The 19,629-nt window shown below is 35.4% G+C and overlaps 1 protein-coding gene across 3 annotated transcripts in view; it reads right to left on the bottom strand.

Moving 5' to 3' along the window:
• Nucleotides 1–19,629, bottom strand: part of Nmdar2 (glutamate ionotropic receptor NMDA type subunit 2) — a 597,673-nt gene that overhangs the window by 364,991 nt on the left and 213,053 nt on the right. For all 3 annotated transcript variants that reach the window (XM_076778738.1, XM_076778739.1, XM_076778740.1), the window contains exon 3: nucleotides 2,165–2,687. In XM_076778738.1, the coding sequence (XP_076634853.1) occupies nucleotides 2,165–2,473 (309 nt within the window). In that variant the 5' untranslated portion in view covers nucleotides 2,474–2,687. The remainder of the gene's footprint in view (nucleotides 1–2,164; nucleotides 2,688–19,629) is intronic.

The raw sequence follows: 19,629 nt of genomic DNA, 5'->3' as shown, positions 1-19,629 counted from the left end.
TCAGAGAACGACAACGCAGCATATCCTACGGCGAAATAGAACCGAAGTTCTAGGCCAGGATCGAAAAAACTCCAGAGATCGTCAATCGAGATAGAGGCGCTAGACGAAGACACGACGACGACAAGTCCAAGAGGAACGGAACCATTGTAAATAGAAGAATGTAAATAGTAATTCGATAAGTCCTGTATATAGTAGGCTTAATCCGGTATCGTTAAGCACAGGCAGGGGGGTAATGTGGCGTCGCCTCCCATGCTCGCCACCAGAGGGGTCGCGCTCTCGCAAGCGCTCGACCGACCCCTCAGTTCCTATATATACACTCCTCGAACGACTTCTCAATATCCCGTCGTCTAAGGCAGGGCTTGCTAGAAAGCCTTACTGATGAGTCCACTAGCAGGCCCGGACGAAACGCGCCCCCTCCTTTCCTTTCCGTCCTTCCTACAGAATTCACTCGAGCAGCCCCCCCCCCCCGTCGCAGCGAAGCAGCGCTACAATCTTATACATTTTCTCCGGCCGTGACCTTGAATGACCTTGAATAATTATAGTCACTGAATTCCTAATCAAAGGGACTATTATTGTAGGTGTTTTAAAAAGGATGATTCTATTTAAAAAAATGAAGGTGACCTTGATTTCTTTAAAAAAAATGACATAGAAACAAAAATATTTTTGGCATCCTGTAAGCCTCATTCTACTGTAGTGGCCATTGTATAGCCACTACGCCCTTGCCAGAGTAATGGGAATGGGAATGGAATGTGAGGCTAGTTTTAAGCTTTCTATTTTTCCATTTTCCCAGGGTCTCGTGCGAGCCTGGTCGTCCTGTTCAACACTTGGCGACCAGAGCCGTACGAGGCGCCTGTTTTCCTTCAAGGTTTCGCCTGGGCCTCGGACCACCCCGATCCAGACCCGGCGAGCCTCTTGACTTTTATTACTCTCTTTCACTAGCTAAATTTTTCCTACGCTAGATATTTTCCAATTTCATTTTTCCGTCTTTCTGTCCTATCTCTTTTTCTCTCCCTTTGTCTATTAGGGTAAGGTGTGTATATAGAAAGTAGATTGTATGAAAGAACGCTCAGTCCGTTAGACTCAGTTCGTTACGCAGTCTGGTAAAGACGTCGTCGATACACAGTCCGTTAGCGACGTTGTCTGATAAAGACGTATAGTCGCGATTCATATTCAGAGTAATTTAGCTTAACCTATGTGTAGCTGCGTGTGCTCCACATTACTCGCTCGCGTTTATAATAATAATTATGTAAATGTAATAATTGTGGGGTAGCCTGGTGGTGAGTTATTTTACCCCCTAGCCCCCTCACTACCATTCAATTTTATCTTCAACACATTCGCCGTATCTTTAAAAACAACAAAGATATTTGAGGTGCAAATGTTAGATGACTCATGGAGATACATATCGATAAATAGGCTGCAAATTCAATATTTTCTGTCCCGCTGATTAATGTTTTTGAAGCAATTTTCCAGACTCAATTATTAAAACTTTCGTTTGCATTCTGTGTGTAGCCACCAATACATCACTCAAATAGTTTTTCATTGCTCTAGTCTTCCTAAATAGGTAAAATTACTTTAAAAATATTATTGGGAAGTGCTGATTTATATTTATATCTGTCCAAATTATTTTGAGTCTTCGTTTCGTCCGCTACTTGATTAACTGTTTCGACACCTCCAACTTCCGCTCTTGTCATTTTCATCACCCAAATCCTTATTTTTCACCACAACGTCATGAAATTTTGGCATTTAATTTCTGAATAATATTACTTTTGCAAAAAGAAATAAAACAAAAATCGATTTTCTGACTGCCTAGTCCCCTTAATTCCAATCAAAAGTTTGAAATAGTCTTAGTCGAGCATCTCTGAACACTAAACTTATAATTTTAAATGTACATGTAAATACGTGTAACTCTAGTTATACGCGTGCAAGAACATAGCCCAACGTAATTTTAATTCTGTAACCAAGAACGTTTCCTTTGTCTATTTTACACGACGGTTTGCGATAGAATATTCCAGAAGAAGGGGGAGCTCACACGCGGTGAATCCCCGTATTTATGTATGTGTCGTTCAGGCAGGGGTACCAACTACCGAAAATGCAACTAGGGTAGCGAATGCGGTGATTTTTATTCCAACAGCACCAAAGGATCAACAGCAGAAATCGTACAAACCTTCAAGTAAGTGATGTTCGGACTGTTCCCCTCGGATGAGTGCGGCGCGTGGGTGATCCTCGGGGGCGGTGATCGGGTAGTCGTAGTAGTAGTGAATCTCTGCCTCGTTGAATTTGGAAATCTGCCCTCGCCAAGTTTCACCCCTCCTCCCCGTCCAAAACCTAGGCCCTTGGTGTGGGTACCTCTATCGCTGGTGCCGATTTGAATACCGCTGCCTCCTCTGGTCGGGCCACCGCTCTGAAGGCTGTCCACCGACAGCAGAAGCGACATCAGCGACATCAGCAAGAACAAAGGCCACGAGCACCTCATTTTTCATCCGCTTTTTCTTCGAACGCTTATTGGAAACTCGAGCCACCCCCGCTTCGCGCGTCCGTCGTCCGTTTGCCACGCAGTTATCCACCGCTTCCAAGTGCCGAGATTTCCATTCAGAAGGATTGAGAGCTCAGCCGCGGCTCGTTGGCACTTTGGCGTCCAATCGGGCATTTCTTGTGCTCCGACGATCCCCCATCGCGAGACTACGCCCCTAGAACAGAAATTACCACGATCTGAGACCTTTTACCAACGAATATTTGCAAAGTTCGCGACACTTATTGTTAGTGAAGTCAGTTCTTCCGTCGCACGTTTAACATGAACAACTCGGCCGTTCGCGCTCTTGGCGCAGATTGGGGTACTTACTGAGAATAAACTTGTAAAGTTGCAAAGAGCACCTTTCTTATATTTTCGAGAAATAAATTCTTGAAAATGCAAAAATTTCAAGCGTAATTACGCGGTACCTAGACCTGTAAAGTGTTCTCGGCATACAAAAACTTTTCACGTTTTTATGTACAAGTTAATTTTATAAACCGAGATAAGCTACGCTTCCGAATGTAAATAAAGTTAATACAGACGAATGATATTACTTACACAAAACACTGCTTACTTGGGATAATTGATAAAAGTATGCTTGTCGGGATATTCCCTACTGTTAGAATATTCAATTTTAATTTCATGTCTTTTTTTTGTTATTAAGTAATTTCGCTATGTGGCGCTATAATAGGTTAAGTTTTTTTCCTTCTTTCGTTTTTTTTTGTAATAAAGTTTAATTATCAAACACCTACATTTCTACAATATCATACACAGTGTGTATAAAAATGTTTTATCCTGGGAGTCATAGGCGTATTCTAATTCTTCGGATCAATGAAGATCTGTTTAAAAAACTTGTTGCAAAATTGTCCTCGAGTATGATTTTCAAGATCTTGGAGACAAATTTTTTGAGCAGACCTCCATTGATACGAAAGTCTAGAATACGCCTATGACACACAGAACAAAACATTTTTACTCACCCTATACATCTTTGCAGCATTTAAAGTTCTATGATTGAAATTTATCTGTGACTCTAATGTGACTCGTATCAGCTACGCCAGAGAAATAAAATATCCCTAAATCATCGTTGATTGAGATTAAGTCAAACTAAGGAAATGAAGTTTAAGTAAGTCGTGTTAGTTCAGAGATCAATTCAGTAACAAGTACAGTAAACATTATATATGTATCAAATTACATTTTTGGAAGTGATTTGACGAGTAACGAAGAAAAATCAACGAATCGCACCTACTGGTATTATTTTCGAGTGTACATTAGTTTGAATTATATACATATTATATATAATTAAATATCTGAGATAGTTTGATAAGACTAATAGTAAAAAATAAAAACGAGGAATAAGAATAATCGTTTCTCTAAAAATGGAGAATCTAGCGAAGAACGTTTGGAAAGTTAAGTATGGAAAATAAACTTTTTGAATAACGATTCGGAAGATGAATCTTCATGGATTACTGGTGCATCGATCGAGTAGATTTTTTAATGTTAAAAAATAGGGTCTTGTATAAATATGAATTGGAACGTAGCGCACGAGAAAGAGTATGCAGATACAGGTCGACTACGGTAGTCGTCTTCTAGATCTCACATAATTGCATATTATCCTCCATATCTTTTAGCATGTTTGAAGATTCATCGATCACATCGTTATTTTTACGGTATTTTAATAATATAGTATCGATACAAATACTTTTATTTGATGTTCTCATGACTGCACAATATATACATTTTCTATTAATGAAGATATTTCCCTAAGTAGATACTTTATTTCGTTAGCCGAATATTAGCTATGCCTATACATATTCTATGTTGTTATTAATATCATATTTTCTAAGGTTGTAATGTATCTTTAGATGTAATCTATATTTTATTTTATTGAAGGTCGTATTAACAAATAAGGTCATGAGCGACCATCAATAAGTTACATATTCTTATTTTATATCATGTTATAACACATTAATGTTTCTTAAAAAACTGATAAGTTTCATTATATTTTTAATTGAGTGCACTACATTTCTCATATCTTTTACTATGATGAAAATCATTAAATTCAAATATAATGTGTTTCATATTGAGATTTAGTTATAGTTTGGACACGTTAGAGCATTTTTCATTATTATTAGATGTAAATGATTGTCACATTAAACACACATTTTGTTTAAATCTGTTGAAGAATAAACGAAGTAGAATTTTATAAAAATTATGAAAAAAAATGTGACAATTATTTGAAGAATAATATTGAAAACTTAAATATCAAACAATTCGGTTTGAATATTAATTGTGTAAAAAATAAACATCTAGGAATTTATACGATGTCAGGTAGTCGTTGAACCATTAAATATTAGTTAAATCAATTGGAAAACAGAGTAAACGAGATATGAACGAAAATAGAACATTTTATTCTATATGCAATAAAATATTCTATTTTTTTCACCTACAGTATAGAATACATGTTTACGGTTTCATAGTCAAAATGCATCTGATTTTAGGGTTAAGGTAATGTAAATTGTTCCTATTCATTTTCTATAGAATTAATAGTTTCAATTATGAATGGTTTAATTTGATACCAACCGCGCCAAGACGATCACACTTTGAGGAGTAGTGGATCGTAAAGGATCCGTTTAAAGACAATTAACTACTGAGCTTGGGTCACCATTTCAGTATTATTACCGTTATCTGCGCCGTATACTGTGGCCGAGACCAGAATTGCTAAGTAGTTAGCAGAAGGAACGTAAGGAAGGAAACAGAATTCGAGATTATAGTTGTTGCCATATAGACACTCTGTATCAAAAGATTCTTGCCTCAAGAATCAAATAAGGAAGAATTTATTTTCGAAGCTTCATTATTTATCTTCAATTATGGTCCCGATATTACTCGCGACAATGCTGCATATTACCTCATTAATTATAATTGACTGTTCCCCACGACGACAGCCATTATTTCAACAATATATCGTGCATAATGCACGAGGTAGTTTAGCTATATTCCAGCCTCAAAGAGCGTTGTCCTATTGACATAGGAAAATTTTTCATCAATTACCACAATCGACTGCTTGTGTTGATTGAAAATTATTTACATTTATTTATTACATACATTTAGTGATATTTAAAGTAACATCGCTATAACAATATTTTATTTTATTCATTCATACAAAATATAACCATAAATAATTTTTACTGACGCAGTATAAGACACCATCAATTTCATTATGTTGAAAATTCTCTCAAATTTACAACTTTATCTTTTGTATACAGTTATTTATATAAGAAACTCATAATTTATATCGCTATAGAAAACCAAAAATCGGGAATTTTTATGTAGAAAAGTATACTACTAGTTTTTACTTGTTTCGAAATTTCAGGAGTGTAACAAACTTTTTTAATACATTATATAATAAAATACTTGAACCGATTAGTGCTTCACAAAATTTTTCAGTACAAATGTTCGTTCATACTATGTTATTATTTTTACAATCACGATAAATGTATTTCCTTGTATTACTGAAACGACATGTAATTTCTTTCATCGAGTCAAGGAATTCGTTATAAAATTCTTACATACTGTTTTCACCACTAATTAGACAAAATTATAGTAAAAATGTTGCATCGCCTCCCATGCTCGCCACTAGAGGAGTCCCGCTCTCACAAGCGCTCGACCGACCCCTCGGTTGCTATATGTACATATGAAACGTACGGTCGCGTCGGGTACTGGCCAGGTAGCCGCATGAAATTTTTTTTAATTTCTGAAGGATTGTAAAGCCCTCTAACTGTCGCGGTACGCGGGTTCCTTGGCCGTCGCTCGCCAAATTAATATTGAGCGACTAGTTCTATTAATCGGAAGTTTTCTAAGTATCGGAAGCTGTGATTTTTACGTTATGATGATCAAACAACGAATGGTTCACGAGACGATTGAACTTTTTGAGTTGCGATATCTTCGAAGGTCGAATGACGAGTTCACGGAACGATTGAACTTTAAGATTGTAGCAGAGGTTATAGCATTTAGACGACAAACGACACATATGGATTTTAAGACTCGTTTATTACATACGACGTTCCGTACATGGTACGACGGTGTTACTCTTTTGTTTAAAAAAAAACAGACGGCACGCAACACCTGCCAACGAGGGGAAAACAATATCTCTGAAACACCTGCATGTTTGCCAACATTCGTCAGTCAACTCGGGTCTTGCGCTTTTGGATTGCTAAAGCGCTCGACTAATTTACGATGAAATTTGCCAAATGCGGAATATTCGAAGACCGTTTCGACAAAGTCAAGTTTCATAAAAAGATGGAAAAATCCGACCTGACCCGACGGATCAATATACATTCCTCGACCGACTTCCCAATATTCCAGTCGTTCGAGGATTGTATGCATATATAGCAACCAAGGGATCGGTTAAGCGCTTGTGAGAACGCGACCCCTCTGGTGGCGAGCATGGGAGGCGACGCCACAAAAACTTGAAACAATATACGATGCAAAAGTGGAAGAAATGCGAGATACATAAATACGAGTTCAATTATTATTTACATAACCTCATATTGTCTTTCGCTCCAAGGGAGTGTCATTTGAATCGTGGATCTACATTAGTAAACTTTTCAGGAATATTTACTCGGACAGTATTTTCGCGAGAAAGAGATAATGAGTCCCGAAAGAAAGGTAATTATGAGTCTTGAATACGAAAGTGATCGAAGTAATGGAAATTTCTTATAGGGCAGTAATATTAGCTCCGTTTGGAAAGTATGCAAACGTATTCCCGATTTTATTTGTTTCACTCGCACGTTCTATAAAACCATTTTCTATAGCAACTTTCGTGATGAATAGTTTCATCGAATTATAAAACAAACGACTATTAATTGAAACTCGATTTGCCAATGGAAAATTTATTTACATAAATTAGAATTTGGAAGTCGCATCGTTGGTCAGTCGAACGATAAAACAGTAAAAGTATTACGTTGTAGTAGATTTACAATTGCCGTGGTTAAACAAAAGTATAAATTGTTATAATTGAACCAAAGATTTAACCAGTTAACTGTTTCTGACGAGTATACTCGTCATGAAAAAAGTGCAAAATTTTGTGTTATGACGAGTATATTCGTCATGAGTAATAACTAATGACAATTAGGAGTTTAAATTGCAATTTTAGTAAAAACTAAAATATATTCGTAAACTTCAAGATGTTTGAAATATTTTGAGGTCCGTCGAAATGAAAAGAACAAATAAAAGTTTGTAAATAATTAATATAAAAAAACCGCATATAGTATGAATTATTTTTCGTAAATGTATCGTTGTCTTTTATGAATCATCACAGAAGCAATTACGGATTCATATATTGTTTTAGACTATGTAATAAGTGACGCGCCTGGTAATAAAAAACAGGATGAGGATCTCGTAAAATGTAAGAAATTGATTTTTCATGTTTTTTTTATGTTGATTTAAGTAAATAAATAAATGTGAGTAATGAAATAAAAAAATAAAAGTCAATTTATTACAACCTAATTTCATATTACGCATACTCTGTGTTTGACGAGTATACTTGTCATTGCTAAATTTATGCGACGCAACTTAGATACGCATTTTTTAAAGAGGTCGAAATAGTTAATACTTTAATTAAACATAAAAGAATGTTTGAACTCAATACTTATTGTAGTTAAAAAATAATCCACGTGATAACATAACCTTAACTCTATTAGCAACACATGCACATTCCAGAGTCTCTCATATCCCGTGGAAGTAAGAGAAATCTAACCTTACTTCTAAGTAGTCGTCAGTTGTGTCAACAAAAATCTAGGATCCACATTGCTTACAACTACTTATAATAAATATAATCCTCAACATAAATAAGTTTATCGAGCTAGTTTTTATTGGACTTCAATCTTTTATGCGAACTTAACAGTTACGTCAAAGAATATGAAAAAAACGAGTGCCAGATATGTATCAAATTTAAGAAATGTTGAAAGCTTGTTGTTAATATTCCAAGCGCGATAGGTAGATACGTAGAATTTTCATTGCCCTCGAACACGAAAGTTTCAGAGTTAAAAGCGGAAGATACTCCGTCTGCGAAACATTTACGTTCATTTACATATATTAGCAGCATTTAATGCAAAGTTCGCACGCCATTGAATTATTCACGATGAATGCAATTTATTACAATTTCCTGTAAATGCTCCGAATCTTCCGCAAACTGACGGGCTAAACGGGGAACATTACACGAGTCCCGACACCGGTTTATTTGATTTTCAAATGTATTTTATCGTTTCTTCCATTTTCCAAATTTAAAAAGTTTGTCAAATTTTATTCGTACCAAGCCAATGTACTATAACACTCTGAATATATATTTTAGTTGTTTGAAATTTGTTTTACTTCTGCTTTTATAGTAAGAATATTAATTTCGGTGAAGAAATTTTACAAGACGTGATATTTTCTTATACAGATATGTAAACACTTATCGATACTTTCAACCACTTATTTTTTGTAATTAGTTCCTTCACATGTAAATGACTAAAAACTAATAAATAAACTTAAGATTTTTAAGAGAGACCTCATCAGGGTCGAAACTTAAACTCGTAATCATTTCTACAATTACTTCACTCTTATCTTATCACTGGGTGATTCCACGTCAAATTAATCACTTTTTCCCCTGAATGTCTGAGATTTTGGTCATCATTAAATATGACATAGACTATACAATATTAGTGGAAGTTTTAAGTCATCATTCTGCTGGTTTCGAATTTATTTAAAAAATACAGGCCTCTGAAGTTTATGAATTTTTTATCTCGATAATTATTTATCATATTGAAATTCTTTTTACTTAGTTTTGTTTGGAAATGATTGGCCTTTTTAAATAAATTTTGTCCCGAATAAAAAATCAATTTCGTTACGTCGAAAATTATAAATAAATTTTTATTTTCTAAACACAAGTTCGAATAATGAAATTTAGAGGGACGAACTTTAATATTTTCCTTAATAAAGTCTTTAAAATTAAAAACTCTCAACACTTAAATGTTTGTTTATTCAATCCTGAACGCGTACGAGAAGATTGCCATTTCCAGTACTTTACTGAAGTACAAAAATAGCTGGGAAACAAGATTAAATAAGGTACGGCGTTTATAAGATCTTTTTTCATTATTTTTGTGGGCCCCATACGTTAGAATACAAGTTACATACTAAGAATAATCGCACTGCATCGCAACGTATGAATTACGTGTTCTGTAAGGTTTGCAATTACAGAAAATGGTAGAATGGTACAGCCAGTTCAAGATACTTTACAACATTTTATTCACAATAATCCCTCGTGCCGGAACATTTTTGCAAAGTAAAGCTCTTTATGAAATCCCAAGCGCTCGAAGATTAAATGAAAAACCCACTCGCGACAGATGCGCTCGTGGAACAATTGTATCGCGGCTTTCCCGGAGTCCAAATTCCGTGCATGAATTTCAGTATAAAGATTTACAGGAAGTTTGCTGCTAGGTTTGTCTCGAGTCTCGTTGTTGCAAAGCTGACATGAATAATTCCTATTCCCGAACAACGTTTCATCTGCCGGTTTTCCTTAACAAACAAAAGCCCAATGACTCCCATGGAATAAAGCTTCATAAGTCCCTCCTCTTGAAAATATCTTTTCGGTCCTCGATGGTATTCTCTTTGTCGATGTTTATTATGAAACAGTAAGCTGCACATACAAACTTTCTAGGTACTAATTGACGATGAACTTTCAGCAACACACTATCAATCAATGTAAATACAATTGAATATGGAATGCATCTAATTTTTTAATAAATCTACTGGGAAAACGTTAACTTTTTGTAGCGAATATAATCGATACAAGCGTTATTAATATTAAGTTTTCGATGAATTAATACATAGAACTGAAATGTGGACTTACTGATTTTTTAGAACATTTTAAATCACTGGCTAGAGTGTAAGCTAATAACTTCGTCAAAGAGCAGGGTTTATTTAAGGGTCAGCAATATTTCCAATTCTTTTATAATGATAGTGCATCCATTCTTGTAAAAGCCTAAAGAAGGATTCCATCGTTACTCCCAACAGAGTCAGGGCTAAACATTAGAAGACTCACAAAGAATTAAATTAATTAACTCTCTGACAGTGTTAGGTTTCCAATCACCAATAAGCATTAATCTGTTTATTTACAAACCCTACATAAAGGTCTGTAAAATTATTTCCTCCTTCCTCAAAAAATGATAAATTAAAAAAAGAACTTTGTTGTATTGTGTTTTTTTCCTCACCATTGTAAAGCACATTAATTATTTTGCTAAAATTTTATAAACGATAATATCTACTATGTATAATCTATATTTTCTTTTTGTTCCTTACATATTACATCTTTTGTGCTAAAGGGTTTTTCTTTCTGTTAATAAATGAATAATAATAGTAATAATAATAAACCTGTATATATAATTTCAAATATTTAATAAAAAATATAGAACTGAGATAGATGTAAAACAATTCTCAAATATCACCGAAGTTTGACAATGATGTCTATCTTTAAGCTGAAACTGGAGGTGGTTATCGTCTGCGTGTTTGATTTCCTGCACCCAAAGGTATTCCAACACCAAATAACAACCATGAACACGTGGTACCGTATTGTGATAATGGTCAACAATTTTGAAGGCGTAGTTGATTCATGGCTGTACTTACGACAGCTTTAGGGCTACATTAAGCAATAATTAAGCTTGATATCGATTGGCTATACTCGGTATCGGTCGGATGGTATGCCACGGCGATTAATTCGATTGGCCAGGGCGAGCGTAATCGACGATATTAAATTTCAATCGATCGGAGTAATGATAAATGTAAATTATGGGGATTCGTTGTAATTCGCAATTTGCAAGATAGGATTTCCCTTTAACTACGCGTCGATTTCAAAAGCGATTCGATAACGAAACAAACCGTTGTAGTGCTATTGGAGAAACTAGTACAAATTGGAACTGTCGCGGAATTCCCTTTACAAAGAACTGCTCTATTCGGTACTTCAGTGTTCGTTTTTCTCGATTTTCTTCCTCGAAGCACCTGGGAACATTTATTACACCAACGTCGATGATTTTTTCTGGTTTTTTATCAAATTGCATTCTGAAACGTAATGTGCTTTTTCTCTGGGTATTTGTAGTCATCCTCGCAAAGGGAATTTTACGTATTACGAAAAGTGCATTCGACAGGATTCGATTAAAATACGCTAATTGTAATATTTATAGCAATCACGAGTATAGTTTAGTAAGAAAAACGTTTCGGTTATCGATTAATTTAAGGTTACAAAAATCTTCTACAACTAAAAATAAATTTTCGTCGTAGAACAAGATATAGATATTCTAATGTTTATTATACAGGGTGTTCGGCCACCTCTCGGAAAAATTTTAATGGGGGATTCTAGAGGCCAAAAAAAGACGAAAATCAAGAATACCAATTTGTTGATTGAGTCTTCATTAAAAAGTTATTAATGCTTAAAGTTCAAACGAGGTATACGAGTAGATCTTACATCCAATGTACTTTTTCGGCCCATTTTTCTGAGCTCTAGAGCTCTATTAATACGCATTGTTTGAATTTTGAATCATTAAAATTCTTCAATCCGTCCAGAAGTTCTGATTTTTTAAACATACGCATGAAATTTCGTGGAAACATTTCTGGCTTGAAATTATATTTTCGGTAAAGAATTTTTTTCTTGAAAGTGTGGCGTCGCCTCCCATGCTCGCCACCAGAGGGGTCGCGCTCTCACAAGCGCTCGACCAACCCCTCCGTTGGTATATATACACTCCTCGAACGACTTCTCAGTATGTCAGTCGTCTAAGGCCAAAGAACTCTTTCCTTCCATCAATAGCATATTCCGTCCTAAAGAATACAACACCATCGGAACCCTAAAAGTTCCAACATCCAACAGAGACATTTTCCACAAAGCAAACATAAACCTTAACAACTTACAAACAGACACTCACAACAATGCCCTCATTTACGAGACACAAGACAAATTAAATATACTAGGAGCTCATTTCGAAACAGTCCATACACAAAACAGTCACATGGGAAAAGAACAACATTCAAACATAATCAAACGCAAAATCGAGACACTAAAACAAGGAATAGAACGTGACAGACTCGATGGTAGAACAACGTGCAGCTTTACAAACACGAACACCGCGGACAATCCAAATCCAGAAACTATCCCATCCAATTACTTCACTTCATACAATAAACTAAAAATCACATTCAAAAGCCTAAATAATAAGAAATCTTCCAGCTTCGACGGCATTCCAAATATCGCACTAAAAAACTTACCACATCAATATATATACTATTATGCAATTCTGTTTAACAACTGTCTAAATTCAGCATATTTCCCCACGACGTGGAAAACCGCGAAACTAATAACTATCAAGAAAAAAGGAAAGGATGACAGCGATCCATCCAGCTATCGTCCTATCAGCCTTCTCTCTAACATTAGTAAAGTGTTCGAAACAACAATAAACAACGCCATAACCGCATTCTGCAACTCCAGAGACGTTATCCCAGAGGCCCAGTTCGGTTTCAAATACAAGCATTCGACCGTCCACGCAATATCGAAATTCACTTCCGATATCTGCTGGGCGAGAAACGCAGGCGAATGCGTAGGCGCGATCTTCATTGACCTAGAGAAAGCATTCGATACAGTTTGGTTGGATGGACTATTCTTCAAACTCCTGAAATACAAATTCCCAAACCAGCTCGTCAAGATGGTATGGAACATGCTACGCGAGAAAAAATTTTATGTCGTAGATGGCGAAACTACTTCCACAAGAAGCTACAACATCCTCAACGGACTCCAGCAAGGAACAGTCAACTCACCAATCTTATTCAACATCTTCCTAAGTGACCTCCTACAAATGTATGACCTGAATAGCGGCAATGTGAAAACAGCAATAGCATTTGCAGACGACTTATTAATATACAGCAGACACAACAAACCCTCTAAAATACAGACAGAACTCCAAATGACATTTAGCAAAATTCAGGATTACCTTCACACTTGGAAATTGAAAATCAACATAAATAAATGCGAGACAATCCTATTCAGACCGTACATTTCTAAAATCTCGGACGCAAACCAAGACGTACGGAAGCACGGGACGAAATTTCATCTGCACGACAATAACGACCAGAACCGAAAAATTCCACACAAAGACGTTGTCCGTCATTTAGGCGTACATCTAGATTTTAAGCTAAACTACAACCACCACGTACAGATACAATTAGACAAAGCTCGAAAAGCTTTTTTCGCTCACAAACGTCTATTCTATTCAAAGGATCTCAACCCGTCTGTTAAAATCCTCTGCTACAAATCTCTAGTTAGACCTATTTTAACGTATGCATGCCCAATTTGGTTCAATATCAGTGCCGGAACGATGGAAACACTACGACTTTTTGAGCGAAAATGCCTAAGAGCATGCCTAGACAAATATAGAACGCCGGAATCTAACTTCATAAAACTATACAGTAACTACAAACTTTACGAAGACGCTAAAATCAAACGCATAGACATGTTCATTTTAAAACTAATTAGAAACCACTGGGCAAATACCCATAAAATCCACTCAAACAGTTTAATCTTTGGCTCTACATACCCAAACCCGGTATACCTCGACAAAACAAGACTGACAGGCTACACTCCCCCAGAATCATTCATCCATCTAGACAGCGAAGGCTATATACAGAATAAAGACAATATCCCACTAATATACCACGCCAAACGAAACAAAAACGATAAGACAATACTCTACGAAAAAAATTTACCACAAGATAGCACAAATATACGTCACCATTATAGACTTTCAAATATTGACGAAAAAGACAAACACAGACTCAACACTAACAAGTACTGGTGGTTGCAGCGAACTTAAATGATCCCAGTATTTTAAGTATATCATCTTCTTCTACTTAATTCTAAACAACTTTCCTCTGAATGTAACTCGATTTAATTATGCTTTGTATAGTTTTTTTGGTGCCATTTTTCTATACAAAATATTAAATCTTGCCCCTAGTGTAAGTAACTACTTTTAAATCATGTATTCTAGGTAGCATTAAGTGCGACGGACATTAGTTAATGTTAAGATTACGCGAGCTCTATGTTGAGCCATTAATCTAAATTACAATCCTAGTTATAAGATAGCCGTTTGTACGTTTAGGTTTATTGTACCCCCTTGTATATATATTTATAATTGTTTTCTTGGCACAATAAACGTTCGTTAAAAAAAAAAAAAAAAAAAAAAAGTCGTCTAAGGCAGGGCCTGCTAGAAAACCTTACTGATGAGTCCACTAGCAGGCTCGGACAAAATGCGCCCCCCTCCTTTCCTTTTCTGTCCTACTACGAGATTCTCACGAGCAGACCCACATTGCAGCGAAGCAGCGCCACAAAAATACGTAGGATTTGTGGGGGTATGTGTATACACCAAAAGTGATTGTAATCGACCCCTGCAACCGAAAATAATTTTTCCAGAATGATTTGAAATTTTTTAATTTAATTTTTTAGTAACTTTTTAACGAAGCCACAATCAACAAATTGATATTCTTGATTTTTGTCTTATTTTGGCTTCTAGAATCTTCCATTAAAATTTTTCTCAGAGTTGGCCGAACACCCTGTATCTGTGATACATGTAACATGTTGATTGTCACGGTGGTCACCGGTGACTGACTCTTTGAACTACAACGTATTGCAATATTGTTTACGATGGGAAACCCCCAATACTTGTAAAATTGTAAATAACGCTACTTTAATTTGGAATCTTGTAAAATAGCAAATTCACGAATTGAATTATCGAATATTTCTATGTTTTACGCTATAATTTTAACAAATGTTGAGGCCATCTTTGGACATGTAAAAGTGACGTGGCAGTTTACGTGTTAAAAACATATTAGTAAATGTAATTATGTTTAGGAATTTCCACGTTGTAATCTTGCTTCCAATATCATGCTTTTTTTCTCGTCTATTGTTATTAGTTTTCTACCATAGTCACAACATTCTTATATTTATGGTTTCAAGGCCAGTTTTAAACTTCATGAATTCTATAGCATATCATCGAGTTTGCCATAAAACTTTGACGAAGCGGTGCATGAATAATTTTAGCTCATAGCATTAAATGTTTAAATATTACCTATATTTCTTTCTCACGCGAAGCTTTGCTTTGTTAAATCCATTTCGCTTTATCACTAATCGCTGTTTACTTTCTATTTCCTTCGCCGTGAAAAGACCATCCGGTTTAACCAATTTAAATATTTACTCGAAACTCCTTATCGTAAGACGATTCAGTATGGGATGCTTTAATTCCGTGCACGCTTTTCATTTAAATACTACGTTTGCTCGCGTAGACAACCACATCAATATGTATAATACTTTTAGCAATGCAAATAATAATTGTCGTTAACTTCTGAATAATTACCATATTTTAAACTATGAAAATTCATACGTTTATAATTTATGCAATACTAAAATATTTATGGAGTACTAGAAATTATTCTTTTAACACGTTGATTGACACTTTGAACTTACAACGTGTTGCAATATTCTTTACAATGGAAGATCCCTAATACTTGTAAAATTGTAAATAACACTACTTTAATTTGAAACATTGAAAAATAACAAATTCACTATTGAATTCACGCTATTTGAACAAATATTGAGTCCATCTTTGAACATGGAAAACTGGCATGACAGTTAACATATTAAAGTCTCAAGTATTCATAATACTCATAGAATAGATAAAATTAGTGCATGTAGTAGTCACGATAACATATTATACGAGTCAATGAAAATTAATTCGAGTCTCTGTGATAGTAAATCTACTTATTTAGTATTTGTTAAAAGAGGAACGAAAAAAACAGAATTCTCTCTAATAGAGATATTTCAGAAATAAAATATTTCTCTGTAAATTAAGAAAATTGTTATATATTTTACTTTGTTTAACGATAAATATACGTATTCAGTTTTCAATTGGTGTAAAAGCATCTAATAGTTCCATTTAAGACCGAAGTGCAGTTTCCTTTTCCAAGCGCATTGAAGTTATAAACTGTATCGATTATATAAAACTTTTATCCGCCAATCTAATTACTAGATAAGCCCTGTGTACTTATTTTGATGTTTCAACGAAAATGAAAAAAGGAGTGAAATTATGTAATCGATCCTATATACTGATAATTCGTTTGAGAAAGTGGGTTTGAAAATCAACTCAAAGAAAGATCGATAAAGCACTATGTTAATGATGTATTTGCTCTGTTAAGAAGAATCGATAATGATCGATGGGACATTCTGCTCCACGTATTCTAGGAAAAAACCGCCTCGATGTAGCTGACTCGTATTTCCTTGATCTTCTTCAGTCTCGGATTTCGCGGGTGTGAAACGTGAATCCACGTGGACGATCGTGGTAAGCCGAGCATCCCCCATCGCGAATTCCTGCGGCTCGACAGGATCTCAGAAACCTTGAAGCCTCTATTAAAGTGAACTGACCACTCCATATAGTATCTGACACGAGCAATCTCTATGCTTGCGATGACGTGTATCAATTAACGAGTTTGATATCAAACGCAGATCATCTCGATAGACTCGTCGAGGAAGATCGAATCTATGATTAGTCGGTTAATCCAGCCTTTACAATTATAAAAAGTTTTCACTTTAACTGTTTACGAATAAAAAACCGTATCTATATTTGTTGAATCTATTTTACTTAATAATACAAAACTTTATTGCTGAAATGCAGTACAAACTAACACTGTATACTATTACTCGTTTTTTACTGTAAACTATCTGACTATAAATGACTATTTTAAATTTAAGCTTTGTAAATTCTTGTCGAGAGTTCTCACTTGCTCCGTATCTTATTTTTCCCACGTTCTGGAATCATTATTTAAATTGTTCCGCACCACAAACTCATATCTCACCTCGTTGCATGTTCTCACCCGCTCAGTCGATAATCTAGAAATTTAATTACCTACCTAACAATATTGCCTGTACATGCATAATAGAGAGTGAAGAATTACGTCACTTTATTATATGTAAAGTGGATACTTCATTAAGCTCGGATAACAGATTCTTTTTTTATTTCAACACGCAGTTTCAACCTCCAATGGAGATTATTCTGCGACGTACTTTATAAGTAAACGTCTACATTATATGATAAAAAAGTTTCTTATGTTTGGAGAAAGTGAGTAAGCGAAATCTCGCAGATGGAAAGAAAAAGAGAAAGGAAAGTGAAACGTTTCGTCCTGGGTCTGCTGGTGGATTCATTAGTAAGGTAAGTTAAAGAATGTGTACAGGGGTTTCAGCCACCCCTGGGAAAAATTTTAATGGAAGATTCTAGAGGTCAAAATAAGACGAAAATCAAGGATACCAATTTGTTGATTGAGGCTTCGTTAAAAAGTTAACGTTTAAAGTTCCGCCTGTAGAGAACCATTATCACGCGCGCATAGCTGCTCGCAGGTTGCCGTTCTACTGGCGGAACTTTAAACGTTAATAGCCTTTTAGCAAAGCCTCAATCAACAAATTGGTATTCTTGATTTTCGTCTTATTTTGGCCTCTAGAATCTCCCATTCAAATTTTTCTCAGAAATGGCCGAACACCCTGTATAGGGATAGGTGGTCGGTCGAGTACTTGTGAGAGAGCGTAGCCCTCTGCTGGCAAGTGGGGGAGATGTCACCACACACTATTACAAACAATTGCTGTATCTGTTGGTTTCTGAAGGAGAACATTTAAAGTTTGACCTTTAGTTATTCAATAAGGGGCATTGTCATAACACATGGTTTGCATCCTGATTTTTATTTTTGTCAGTGCAACTAGAATCATCTGCTACATTAATTTTGGCAAGTGAGGTAGTTTTTATTAATAGTTGTCACTACCTCAAAAATCTAGGAGTACAATTACCTATCCAACAATATTGTCTGCACATGCATAAAAGAGGGTGGAAGAATGATTTACTTTATTACATGTAAAACGGGAACTTCGTTAGCTCGGATAACAGATTAGTAACGATATCCGCACGTTAGAGCAACTAAAGTTCCTTAGACGCGCTAGTAAATCGCTGCTATTTGTTATGCGAATATTTACAAGAATTCGATTAAGGCCGAGTAGGTTATCCGATTACAACTTCCGCCGTGCTTAAACCGCTCGAACAGCAGAGGCGATAATTAATCTTGTTACTGCCAACTGCGATTAGCGGCCCGAACTACTAGTTTCTTCTTAAAGTAAATAAATACTGTGAATCTCTTACGGATAATAATATACAATACTGAACGCCTCTTAATTGCAACAAAACCATGTTTCCGTCTTCTTCGTTTTGGAGCACTCGTTATTTTAACGAGATTTCCTCGTTGCATTTTATTCTTGAATAGCACGGGGAAAAAGTTGAGTGTTTGAGCGAGACAATTTAAGAAATTAAAATCTGTTGGAGTGATATTTGATGATCTCAGGGTTCATGGGATCGGTCCTCTTTGACCTATCCATCATTGTGGGTTATGGCCATTCAACCATTGTCGTATTAATAATATAACTATAGCACTATTGACATTTTTAAGATTTTTAAAATTTGAAAGATAAATTCAAAGAAAATATATAACATGAAAAAGCATTGTAAATAATGAACTTTATTCGAAACATACTAAAGTGGTTTGCATATGTATCGAGATAAAATCAAAACATATTATGCAATCGGTGCAAAACTATAGCACCATTTTCATTCCAATTGCACTTCAAGGATGTTTGCCATAAAATTTTCACTTGAGGCAGATTTTTATAGTTAATTTACATAATTCCATGAGGTAAATACCTTACTGTAAAGGAACAATGTAACGAACAAGAAATGTGAATTCGAGAAATCACACGTAAGTTTGGACGATCTGTAGCTATATTGAATCTTTTACATGATTCGTCGATATATGGAAAAAATAAGAAAGAAGAACCTAAAAAGAAATTGTCCTCGCGTAGTAAGAAACAAGTTATTCAAGTTGGAAGCAATAATTTGAAAAGTTGTCGGGAAATTGCACAAGAATGTGAAGTTGACATGTCACGTTTCGCCATTCAGTGTATGTTTAAACGCACATCCTAATATTATTTGACAAAAACCAATTTCTGCATTCATACTTTCTAA

This window comes from Colletes latitarsis, chromosome 11 (genome assembly GCF_051014445.1).
Source record: "Colletes latitarsis isolate SP2378_abdomen chromosome 11, iyColLati1, whole genome shotgun sequence".
Classification (NCBI taxonomy): Eukaryota; Metazoa; Arthropoda; class Insecta; order Hymenoptera; family Colletidae; genus Colletes; species Colletes latitarsis.
Note: the sequence above shows the minus strand (reverse complement) of the source record. Positions and strands in the feature narration are given on the sequence as shown.